Source organism: Mustela putorius, unplaced genomic scaffold, assembly GCF_011764305.1.
Source record: "Mustela putorius furo isolate JIRA1106 unplaced genomic scaffold, ASM1176430v1.1 tig00537248_pilon_pilon_pilon, whole genome shotgun sequence".
NCBI lineage: Eukaryota > Metazoa > Chordata > Mammalia > Carnivora > Mustelidae > Mustela > Mustela putorius.
The window spans coordinates 5,510,433-5,523,394 of record NW_025422387.1 but is presented as its reverse complement, the minus strand read 5'-3'; the positions used below and the strand labels follow the sequence as shown (position 1 = coordinate 5,523,394).

The window sequence follows — 12,962 nt, the reverse complement described above, 5'->3', positions numbered from 1 at the left end:
TAAGACTAAAGAATTAATTACCCCCGAGGACAGCACCACAAGCTCCTGCCAAGGCTTTGTCTTTTCCTCTGGGAACTGTTCTGTGTTCTACTCATGGTGTTCACTGGAATATTCCACCTCCCAAACCTCAAATATCCAGGTAGAGATAGCAGGATTAATTACACTAATATACTGTATTAACTGAATTCCTCCCCCATGCAACAGGAAAGTAGAGAAACATTGGTCCAAAAAAAAAAAAAAAAGGAGAAAGAGAGAGAGCCTGAGAAGTTTCCCTTCAATGGGCATTAAGATTAAAATGTTTGTTAGTCCTAAACATAAACAACAGCATAAAAGGAGAAGTCAGTGGAGACAGAGATGAAGCAGCTCTTCATTTGTCTTAGATGTACTATGAGAAAGAAAAAATAAGTGTAAGCATCCAAAAATATAGGGACGAAATACAAAACACTCTCAAGAAGTGGGAGTGTTCAAGGCATGTAGGTCAACACGAAGATGCTCCAGTGACAAGACTGAGAAGCCTGTCATCCCGGGATGGAATCCCCACAGATTCTTCCTAGTGAGGGGGCTGGGTCAGGCCAAATCTCTGAGGCTGTTCCCTCAACTGTAAAATAGTATTTGGCTTACAAGCATTAGAGATGGTACGGGTGGAAGTACCTACACCACAGTGGCCTATACTGGGCACTAGATAAATGTGCCTGGTGTTACCAGTTATCAAATCTAAACTCTGAAAAGAATGTTCACTAAAATATTACAGTACTTCTCAAAACTCCGGAAACAGGGAGCTCTGGGGGTAATGTAGGTACTGGACTAGAATCCCATCTCTGCAACCTACCAGCTGTGTGACCTTGGGTAATTGAATTAACCTCTTTATGCCTCAGTTTCTACATCTGTTAAATGGGATGAATGCTATTGCCTACTGGGGCTCCTGGGTAGCTCAGTCGGTTAAGTTTCTGCCTTCAGCTCAGGCCATGTTCACAGGGTCCTGGGATTGAGCCCTGCACAGGGCTCCCTCTTCAGTGGAGAACCTGCTTCTCCCTCTCCCTCTGCCCCTCTCCCCCCACCCCTGCTCATGTGCTCTCTCTCAAATAAATAAAATCTTGTACAAAAATGCAATTGCCTACGTTTTAGGATTGTTGTAAAGATTAAATGCATCAATATACATGAATTACAACATGGCACTCTGTGTTAAAATATTTGTACCCACCTGCTGCAGGGCTGCAAACACTCATCACTAAATCTGCTAGTTGAGCTCCCACCATGCAGAGTCACTGGCTTGGGTCACCACATCTTTCTTCTCTGTAAGGTCTCTGATAGAGACCCACTGGCAATACAGCCTCAATTCCTTCCTCACCAAACCCTTTCCCCATTTACCCAAAGCATCATTTAGTTACACTTCCATGTTAAACCATCCATAATTACACCATTCTGAATCTTCCCTCCCCAGATGCTCCACCAGGAAAAAAGCCAATTAGCTATAACCCAGACAGTTCGGGGTGGGGTGTGTGGGGGGGGTTCATTCTGACATTTCCAACTTCCCATTTAACCCTTATTCCTTCCTGGAGGAGAGGGGCCCCAGCCAACAAATCTAAGTCACAGATGGCAGCAGGCCACGGACTATATTAGCTTTGGCTTCAGTTCTGCAAGGGTGAGTGTACAGGCTGGGAGCAAGACCAGGCAGGCTGGCTTCACGGGTGTGTAAATTGTGCCCCTTCCTTGGTTTAATGTTCTATTTAATAAAGGGTTTGTATTTTTACTTGGCGCTGGCCCTACACATTATATAGATGGTTCCAGTCAGGTCTGATTTCTGGTTTTCAGGGTTGATATGTGAGAGGTCGGCTGAGCAACCTTGCCCCATCTCTTGGATCTTCTTCTGCTGAGGCAGAGTGATTAGGATCACTTCTTAGACTAATTGCATGGACAAAAATGTATCAGTTGAGAGAATACATTTGGAAGAATTAAAAACAAACTGATAGGAGCATCTGGGTGGCTCAGTGGGTTAAAGCCTCTGCCTTCGGCTCAGGTCGTGATCCCAGGGTTCTGGATCGAGTCCCGCATCAGGCTCTCTGCTCAGCGGGGAGCCTGCTTCCCTTCCTCTCTCTCTTTGCCTGCCTCTCTGCCTACTTGTTTCTCTGCCTGTCAAAAAAACCCAAAAAACAAAAAAGCGAACCAAAACCTGATAATAGTGGTTACTTTTTAGGAGGAAATTACTTTTTACTCTACAGCCCTTAAGAATATTTAATTTTGGGGGTGCCTGGGTGGCTCATTGGGTTAAGCCTCTGCTTTCAGCTCAGGTCATGATCTCAGGGTCCTGGGATGGAGACCCATGTCTGGCTCTCTGCTCAGCGGGGAGCCTGCTCCCCCACCCCCGCCCGTCTCTCTGCCTCCTTGTGATCTGTCAAATAAATAAATAAAATCCAGAAAAAAAATATTTAATTTTTGCCATCTACATATATAACCTTTCAAATTTAAGATTTTTCAACATCAACACACCAATTACTGTCTCAGTCTCTACACTGAGCCTCTTGTTTCCAGAGCAGCTGTCTTTAGCCAACAAATGCACCCCATGAGTGGGAGTTGTTTTACACTGTTTCAAAGAGCTCTAGAGATAAATTATTTCCCATAAGAAGGTTTAAATTTAACGGAGAAGGAGCCAATGATAGAAACCTTAAAATTTGGTTGGTTCCTTGCTGCTGTTTTGGACTTGAAACACGGTGACTTTCCTGTGAACGAACACTGAGGGATAAGATAAATTCATAGACAAAGCAGTAACTGGTTCTGCTTAATTGCAGGTTTGAGACGTAAATTAGATACATTCTGTATTTGAGTGATAGCACCCACACACCTCTGAGCTTCAGACCTTTTTTTTTTTTAATTTAAAAGATTTTATTTATTTATTTGAGAGACAGAGATCACAAGTAGGCAGAGAAGCAGGCAGAGAGAGAGGAGGAAGCAGGCTCCCCGCTGAACAGAAAGCCCAGGGGCTCAATCCCAGGACCCTGAGATCATGACCTGAGCCAAAGGCAGAGGCTTTAACCCACTGAGCCACCCAGGCACCCCTTCAGACCCTTTCTTAATTTATAATCACCTTATTTATGATGAATTCCTAGACTTATCATCAACTCCCATTTATATAAAGAGATAAGAAATATACTCATGCAGAAGATACAAAAAACCAAATACCCAGAAAGTGACTGAAACAGGTTTCTTGTCATTGGTCCAAAAACCATAAAAAGATCTTTTCCTTTTAGGGTGCCTGGATGGGTCAGTCAGTTAAGTGTCTGCCTTTGGCTCAGGTCAGGATCCCAGGGTTCCAGGATCGAGCCCTGCATCTACCTGCTTCTCCGTCTTTCTTTCCCCCTGCTTGTGCTGTCAAATAAACAAATATATGTATATATATTTGTTTGTACTGACCCACTAGAGAGATCTACCAATACCCAAAAGAGCTTATGTCTGAGCACCGATGCTAAATGAATTCATGTGATGGAGAGTACGCACAGATTCTAATAAGACACTGGCAGCTTTGCTCAGAGAGAACATCATCCTTAACATTTGCACTAACTTAATAATGAAACCGCTGTTTATCAGAAACAGTTGGTATCTTTTGCTCTCAAAAAGAGAAGGGTGGGGCTGCTGGGGTGGCTCAGGTGGTTAAGCATCTGCCTTTGGCTTGCATCAGGATCCCGAAATCCTGGGATGGAGCCCCATGTCGGGCTCCTTGCTCAGTGGGGAGTCTTCCTCTCCCCTCCCCACTTGTGTTGTCTCTCTCTTGCTCACTCTCTCTCTGTCAAGATTTTATTTATTTATTTGACAGAGAGAGAGTGTGCGAGAGAGAATGCACAAGCAAGGGGAGAGGAAGAGAGAGAAGCCGGGAGCCCGATGCGGGGCTCGATCCTAGGACTCTGGGATCATGACCTGACCCAAAGGCAGACGCTTAACCAACTGAGCCATCCAGGTGTCCCTAAATAAAAACCTGAAGAAAAAAAAAAGAGGGAAAAAACAAATACGTATACTCCAGCAACAAAGTAAGACTAAACAGAATGCAGTTTATTGATCAGACAGACATCAAGTCCATCATCTACATGGAGGGAGGGATGTAAACATGTAAACAAGTCCAAAACCTTCTAGCCTTTATGGCGGCTCGGCTCTGTGAGACTACAGATGATTTATCAAGGGCACCCCGTGAGAAGGCAGCTCCTGATGCAGCTGCCGGAAGAGCATCGCACACCGGTTCCTCTCCTGGGTCTTCCCCAGTGTGTGGTAGAGTCTGGCCTGGAAGTAAACAACATCTCTGATTTGCTCTTTGCAGTCGACCTTTGCAAAATAGTTCTTGGCTTCATTGAGATTCTCGATGGCTGCCTCCAGAGCTGAGGGAAAGTGGGAAAACACCACACATACTTAACTCAACAGTCTACACATCATTTTCTTTTTCTTTCTTTTTTTTTTTTTTTAAAGATTTTATTCATTTATTTGACGGAGAGAGATCACAAGTAGGCAGAGAGTTAGGCAGAGAGAGAAGGGGAAGCAGGCTCCCTGTTGAGCAGAGAGCCTGATGCGGGGCTTGATCCCAGGACACTGAGATCATGACCTGAGCCGAAGACAGCAGCTTAATCCACTGAGCCACCCAGGCGCCCCATAAACATCATTTTCAAAAACCCAAAAAACAAAAAAGCGAACCAAAACCTGATAATAGTGGTTACTTTTTAGGAGGAAATTACTTTTTACTCTACAGCCCTTAAGAATATTTAATTTTGGGGGTGCCTGGGTGGCTCAGTGGGTTAAAGCCTCTGCCTTCAGCTCAGGTCATGATCTCAGGGTCCTGGGATCGAGTCCCGCATCGGGCTCTCTGCTCAGCGGGAAGCCTGCTTCCTCCTCTCTCTGCCTGCCTCTCTGCCTGTTTGTGATCTCTGTCTGTCAAATAAATAAATAAAATCTTAAAAAAAAAACAAAAAAACTTAACATCTACTTTTATTGATTTAACATGTACCAAATAGTTTTGTAATTCTACTCTTCAAGAAGAAAAAAAAATACACTAGGGTGAGGTTTTTAAAAAGGTCTTTGGTTAAAATAATGATTTCACTTGCCCTTAAATTTCATGCCAAGCAAACATGGCAAAGTACTTTAAATACAGCATGAAATTTTAAGATATATTTGAGAACTTAAATACTGTCCCAAATTTAATGTCTTTCTTCTTCTGGATCCTAAAATTTAATTTTTTTCCCACATTGGTATTGCCTAGCAATCTCTGAGTGGCTCCCTACCTTCTGCTTTCTTCAGTGGATCATAAGAAGCTGCTGAAGCCACCTGGCACTTGGCCACCAAGAACATGGCACGGCCTTTGTCCAGCACTGCCCCGTCAGCCAGGATGGGCTCAATGGCCATGTGGAGAAGACTTAAGGCCTGTTCTGGGATTCCAAGAATGAGCTGAAAAAGAAATACTGTGGTACTGTACAAATCCACATCCACTGCCCATGACAGAAAAGGCTTCATTTCTGGCTCTTCTCTCCTGAAGGGCCATGTCTGGCTTATGCTCTCCTTGACATGTACTACATTTAATATGCACCACACTCCTAGAAAACAATGTGAGTCAATCTGATTTGATATTATGATGGCTCCAGTAGGTAGAAGTTATTCACATTATAGAAAGGTTTTTGCCTTTACAAAAAAGATTCAGAATCAATATCTAGATTGGTGATTCCAAAGGGTCAGAACATCATTCTTGCTGTGTAAGAATCATTCAAAGAAGGGGAACCATTAAGAAAATAACTCAAAAGTATATAGTAAAATAAAACAAGAAACATCCATTTAATACAAAAGAAACAGTGATGGAGGAACTGATGAACAAAAAAGATGTAAGACGTATAGAAAAAAAAGAACAAAACAGAAGTCTTTCAAATCCATAATTACATTAAATATAAATGAATTAAATTATTCAATTACATGGCAGAGATCAGCACAATAGATTTGAAAAAAACATGATCCAACTATATGCTATCTACAAGGATACTCTGGTTAAAGACACAAATAGGCTGAAAGTAAAAAGACAAAGAAAAGATATTCCATGCAAACAGTAACCAAAAGAGAGCTGGAATGACTATTCTTATATCAGATAAAATAGACTTTAAATCAAAAACTGTTACAAAAGGGGCACCTGGGTGGCTCAACTGGTTAAGCATCTGACTCTTGGTTTTGGCTCAGGTCATGATCTCACAGTTGCAGGATCAAGCCCCACATTGGGCTCCACGCTCAGTGCAGAGTCTGTTTCAGATTCTTTGTCTGTCCCCCTCTACCCATCCCTGCTTATGCCCTTGCACTCTCTCTAAAATAAATAAATGAAATCTTAAAAAAAAAAAAAAAACTGTTACAAAGCTAAAAGACATTACACACTGATAATGAGTCAATTTATCAATAAGATACAATTATAACCACATATATACCAAACAATGGAACCCCAAAATATATAAAGCAAAAAATGATAGAACTGAAGGAAAAATTAGTTTAACAATAATAATTCCAGTACTCCACTTTCACTAAGGGAGAGAACAACCAGACAGAAGATCAGCATTCAGTCGTTAAGCATCTGCCTTTGGCTCAGGTCATGATCCCAGGGTCCTAGGATCAAGCATCAGGTTCCCTGACTGCCCCCCTTCTCCCACTCCCCCTGCTTGTGCTCCCTCTCTCGCTGTGTCTCCCTCTATCAAACAAATAAATAAAATCTTTTTAAAAGAATAGAATAAAGGGGGGTAGAAAACACAATCTACTCAATTGAAAAAGAAAAAACAGGGACACCTGGGTGACTCGGTTAAATCTGCCTTTGGTTCAGGTCATAATCCTGGAAAACCTGCTTCTCCCTCTGCATGCCTTCCCCCGTTTGTGCACATGCGCTCTCTCTCTCTGACAAAGAAATAAATAAAATCTTAAAAAAAAAAAAAAAAGAGAGAGAGAGAGAAAAAACATTTCACAAAAACCCAACACCATTCAGGAGTAGAAGGGAACTTCCTCAACCTAATTCTGATGCACCAGTGAAAAACCCACAGCTAACACCATGTTTAACAATGAAAGACTGAAATCATCCCCCTAAAATCAGGAGCAAAAACAGGATGTAAACCCTTGCCACTTCTATTCAGCACTGATCTGGAAGTTCTGCACAGGGCAATTAGGCAAGAACAAGAAATGAAATTGGAATGAAAGTAACACTCTGTATTTGAAGATGAGCTGATCTTATATATAGAAAACTCTAAGGAATTCTTAAAAACCTAGAACAGGTATTAAACAAGTTCAGCAAAGTTGCAGGATACAAGATCAATATACATTAGCAATAAAAGATCCAAACATGAAATTAAATTTTTAAAAGTTTTAAAAAATACTTTATTTATTTATTCAAGACAAGGAAGGAGCAAAGGGAGAGGAACAAGCAGACTCCGCGCTGAGCACAGAGCCCAACAAAGGGCCCAGTTCCCAGACCTCAAAATCATTACCTGGGCCGAAACCAAGAGTCAAACACTTAACCAGCTGAGACACCGAGGCCCTATGAAATTAGTTTTCTAAATTCCATTTATGATAGCATCAAAAAGAATAAAATACTTAGGAGTAAGTTTAACTAAGAAATTCTAAGAATTGTGCACTGAAAATTAGAGGACACTGTTAAAGAAATTATAGAAGATCTAAATAAAAGATATCCTGTTAAGGGACTGGAAGACTTAATATTGTGAGGATGGCAACACTCTCCAAATGCATCTACAGATTTAACGAAATCTTTATCAAAATTCCAAATGCCATTTTTGCTGAAATGGACAAGTTATTCTAAAATTCATAGGGAACTGCAAAGGAACAACAATAGCTAAAATAATTTTGAAAAAGAACAAAGTTGGAGGCCTCTTACTTCTTGATTTGATTGATTAACTTTAAAGAGAGAGAGAGAAAGCATGAGAGGGAGGTGGGGAGGGAAGGGAAAGTCTCAATGCAGGGCTCGATCTCACAACTCTAAGATCACCCCCTGAACAGAAACCAACTGCACCATCCACAAGCCCCTCTTACTTTCTGATTTTAAATTTAATACAAAGGTCAGTAATCAAAACAGTAAGGCATAAGGACAGAATATAGAACAATGGAACAGAATTGCAAATGCAGAAATAAACTCAATGTCCATGATCAATATTTTTGACAAGGTACCAAGACCATTCAATGGGAAAAGAACAGCCTTTTCAACAAGTGGTGCTAGGACACAGCGTTTCCGTAGTGTAGTGGTTATCACGTTCGCCTCACAAGTGGTGCTAGGACATGGGGATATCCATATGTGAAAGAATAAAGCTGGACTCCTCCTCATACCATATATAAAAATTAACTCAAAATGGATCAAAGACCTAAATGTAAGACCTAAGACTATTAAGATCCTTAGAAGGAAATATAGGTATAAATCTTCATGAACTTGGATTAAGCAACAGTTTCTTAAGTAGAATACCAAAAGCATAAGCTACAAAAGAAAAAAAGGATGAAATGGATTTCATAGAAATTAAAAACCTCAGTGCATCAAAGGTCATGATCAAGAAAGGGAAAAGATGGGGCGCCTGGGTTAAGGCCTCTGCCTCCGGCTCAGGTCATGATCCCAGAGTCCTGGGATCCCTGCTCAGCACGGAGCCTGCTTCTCCCTATCCCACTCCCCCTGCTTGTCCTCAATCTCTGTCAAATAAATAAATAAATAAATAAAATCTTTAAAAAAAGAAAAAAGAAAAAAATCACTAGAGAAGCTGGAAAGGAAAACAGATTTCTGTGCTCCTTCCATACAGATACTGACTGCATGCGTCTGCGGCAAGGCCAAATGGGTAGATATTTTAAAAATCTTCCCAATTGATTTTAATGCATAGTTTGGGGAATCTCTGCTTTAGTATATGTGCTATCGAAGTGAGCATGGGAATCTCTGCTTTATTAAATGCCTCTAGCGCCAGTGAGTTCAAAATGCATGCACTCACTAAATATTTATTAAAATCCTGGGCGCCTGGGTGGCTCAGTGGGTTAAGCCTCTGCCTTCAGTTCAGGTCGTGGTCTCAGAGTCCTGGGATTGAGCCCCACATTGGGCTCTCTGCTCAGCGCGAGCCCGCTTCCTCCTCTCTATCTGCCTCTCTGCCTACTTGTGATCTCTGTCAGATAAATAAAATCTTTAAAAACAAAACAAAACAAAACAAAAAAACCTACTATGTGCACGTTTTACTGTGTACCGGAAGACACAGCAGGGAGAAAACAAAGGCCCTTTTCTCACAGCCTTTACATTCCTCAGGGGGAGATAAAAAATAAACATAAAATACAATTTGATTTCCAAAAGCTTTCAATGAACACACAACTTCCTCACTTCTTTATCCCCTTATTAACGAAGCATAGCTCTGGGCCAGCTAAATCATTCATATGATACAAGTGTCCTCAAAGAAGAGGTGCACCCCCTTTCTTAAATACACAGCTCGGCACCGCCAGTGCGGCTGGGAGGGGTCAGCTTGCCATGGAGTTCGCAGCTTCAGACTCCCATGGAGGGTTTGACAATGAGACTCCATTCCCAGACTTCAATATTAAGAAGAAGTCAAAGCTCATTACTATCCTTTCCAAAACGAAAAAGTAGTAACAGACTCACCAGTTCTTGAGCACAAATATGTGCTGTAAAAACAGAGATCAGCTTACCTGAGCAAAAGCCAAGTTCAGCACCGTTTCTGAGGCCAAGTACTGTAACCGGTACTCCTTGGAGAGGGCCAGAGCCTGCAGGAGCACGGGCAGCGCGATGGTGGGGGAGGAAGATCGCCAGTACAGCTCTGCCACAGACAGCAGGACGCTGCCCGCAAAGAGGAAGACACGGGATGAGAACGGCCGACACAAAGGACCACCTACAGCAGAGGCTCAAGAGCTCTCCCTTACCTGATCACCATTTCTGTGTTCCTGATTTTCTGACAATGAATCAACAATTTTTGTAAAAGCTTGTGCGCCTCTGACATTTGGTTCTGAGCTTGTAGTACAATTGCTTTCCTGACACAGAAACAAAATAAACACAAATGGTGACGCTGATGTTTTGCAGTCGCGCCCCCTCAGTCTCTATTTCCTCAATTAGACTGTGAACCTCCCAGGGGGAAGAACTGTGCCTGATACAATTTTTGTGAAAAAAGGAAAAAAAGTGTTTGTGTGTGTAAGCACATGTGTATACACCTACCCCCCCACACACATACAAGAACACAAAAGTCTGAAGTTGTCTGTATCAGCATGCTAGTGATTATCTTGGGGTGAAACTTATTTTGTCCATTTTACTCATCTGTATTTTCTAATTTCCCAGAACAAATTGGTAATAAATACGTTAAGAAGTCTTTTCCTAAACTAAAGTTAATAAATTAATTTTAGTTAAACAAATAAGAATAAAGGCATTTGAGAATTACTTCATCCTGGGGTTGGAGTTTTCAAAGTCTCTTACCTGTATACGCCCTCTATGCTATTAAGAGCTGTGATTCCTGTAACAAGTGAATCGGCCAAATGGTATTTGCCATCATTCATTGCTCTGTCAAATTGTATCTTTTGATCACACAGCATCCATAACTAATAAGGAAAAAAAATTTAAGAACAAAATGGCAAGTGTTCACCTCATTATTCAAAAAAATATAAAAATATTTCAGCTTGCTTATTAGCAAATACCCTTATAATTCATACACATTTTTTTGAGACTTAAAAAAGTTTTTATAAATATTACAAGGGTGTGAAAAAGCATGAATAATAAAAACCATGTCTGCCAATCACCAACTTCGTCAAATCACAACAATTTTGCTTTATTTGCCTCAGACAGTATCGCGCACTACTGAAGTTCTTTGCAAATTCCATTCCCCTCTTTCTTTGTCCAAAGTAACTGATTTAATGTTTACAACTCCCATTCATGTTTTTCTACTTTTACAGCATATATTCTTACCCTTAATATATAGTATGATCTTGTATGATTTTTTCCAATTAAAAATTAGAAGGATTTGGGGCACCTGGGTGGCTCAGTGGGTTAAAGCCTCTCCCTTCGGCTCAGGTCATGATCCCAGGGTGCTGGGATCAAGCCCCTCATTGGGCTCTCTGCTCCACGGGGAGCCTGCTTCCTCCTCTCTCTGCCTACTTGTGATCTTTGTCTGTCAAATAAATAAATAAAATCTTAAAAAAAAAAAAAAATTAGGGACGCCTGGGTGGCTCACTTGGTTAAGCGGCTGCCTTCAGCTCAGGTCATGATCCCGGTGTCCCGGGATCGAGTCCCACATCGGGCTCCATGCTCAGCAGGGAGCCTGCTTCTCCCTCTGCCTCTGCCTGCCACTCTGTCTGTCTGTGCTCGCTCTCTCTCTCTCTGACAAATAAATAAAAATAAATTAAAAAAAAAAATTAGAAGGATTTGTGATTTCCAAGCTTTTGAGAAAGTTAAGTCAATGCAATGCAACAGAATGTTAATGAATTTACAAGGGGCGCCTGGGTGGCTCAGATGGTTAAGCGACTGCCTTTGGCTGAAGTCATCGGGCTCACATCGGGCTCCCCCTGCTCTGTGGGGAGCCTGCTTCTCCCTCTCCCTCTGCCTGCTGCTCCCCTTGCTTGTGCTTTCTTTCCCTCTGTCAAATAAATAAATAAAATCCTCAAAAAACTAATTAGTTAATTAATTAATTTACAACAAGTCAAAGTAATTTTGTTACATAAATGAACCATTTATTATAGGCTAGCAGTGTTTTAAATGGTAGAGCTTCTACCCAGTTTCACTTTCAATTCCTTCAGAAGTGGTGCTGTAGGTCCAGGCCACCGCCCCCCGCCCCGCCCCAGGATGTGGTTTTCATGTAGGAACCTCAGTGTCAGATCCCCAAAGCTGAGTCTTTTCATCTTGATTTTGCCACCGAAGGAGCAAGTGTACTTGGGGTGCTGGCTTATATTTCAGTCCTGTTCACCATTTTCCTGAAGGAGGCACCCTAACAGGTCTGGTATTTACAGATGATTCCAGCCTTCTTGGTGCATTTAGCCCTGTCACCACAAATAGGTCTAAGCCCAGAGAGCAATCTTGTACATTTTAAATTCTGTATAAAGTAAATACTGTCCTACCGTATGTATCCTTTGACAACGTTTTTCTGGGACTTACATGTGTTTATACAAGTAGCTCTAGTTTACCCTTTGCCCTGATGAATAGTTTCCAATTACACGAATAAGCGACAACTTATCTATTCTCTGTTGTTGAGTATTTAGGTAGGAGCAACTTTTCACGCTTCTGAGCAAGGCTGTAACCAACATTCTCATAAATCTCCCCTGGGGAGAGAGTTGATCTCAGGTCTACAGTAAGCAGTGGGAACGGGGTCGTAGGACATACGTCCCTTCATTGTAATGTCCTGCCCATTTGTTCTCCCCTCCCAGAAGCATGTGGCCCCTTGTCCTCACCAACAGTTGGCGCTGTCAGGTGTTTTACCATTGGCCAATCTGATGGGTATGCAATACTTCATTATTGTTTTCACTTGTATTTCCCTGATTGCCAGTCAGGAAGAGCATCTTGTTATATATCTACCGGCCATATGTTTTTTCTGTGAACTGTGAATTAATTTGTCATTAAAAACAAAAACAAAAACAAAAAAAACAGCTAGGACTATAACCAAAAGTGTTCCGTCGCATTAGCACTGCCACAGAACCACACTTCTTTCTTCCCACATCACCCGCTTTCCCCTATCTTCTCTTTTGTTTGTGTGCCTCCTTTGCAGCTGGGTACTCTGAGTTCAGATCACAGCCTGCTGAAAGCAGCAATGAGACCCCAGCACATTTCACACGCAGATGGGCACCCACAGCCTATCCAACAGCCCCTGGGAGTGGCAGCCTCAGGGACCAGCAGTAGGAGATTCCCAGGCCATGGTCTGCTATGGTTTCAAATTCTCGAATCCATTGCTGACTAAACTTGGTAACGGAAAGAAGAAAGGACCGGTTTAACAGCTTTCTCAGCCCCATTAGAGACAGGT

The 12,962-nt window shown here is 41.8% G+C and overlaps 1 protein-coding gene across 3 annotated transcripts in view; it reads right to left on the bottom strand.

Moving 5' to 3' along the window:
* Window positions 1-4,020: 4,020 nt before the first annotated feature.
* ANAPC5 (anaphase promoting complex subunit 5) overlaps window positions 4,021-12,962 on the bottom strand; it is a 44,505-nt gene continuing 35,563 nt past the window's right edge. For 2 of the 3 annotated variants that reach the window (XM_004753209.3, XM_045073604.1), the window contains 5 exons: window positions 10,436-10,557; window positions 9,892-9,999; window positions 9,661-9,808; window positions 5,256-5,418; window positions 4,021-4,361 (listed from right to left, as the gene is read on the bottom strand). In XM_004753209.3, the coding sequence (XP_004753266.1) occupies window positions 4,150-4,361; window positions 5,256-5,418; window positions 9,661-9,808; window positions 9,892-9,999; window positions 10,436-10,557 (753 nt within the window). In that variant the 3' untranslated portion in view covers window positions 4,021-4,149. The remainder of the gene's footprint in view (window positions 4,362-5,255; window positions 5,419-9,660; window positions 9,809-9,891; window positions 10,000-10,435; window positions 10,558-12,962) is intronic. The other variant, XM_045073603.1, reaches the window with a different exon arrangement.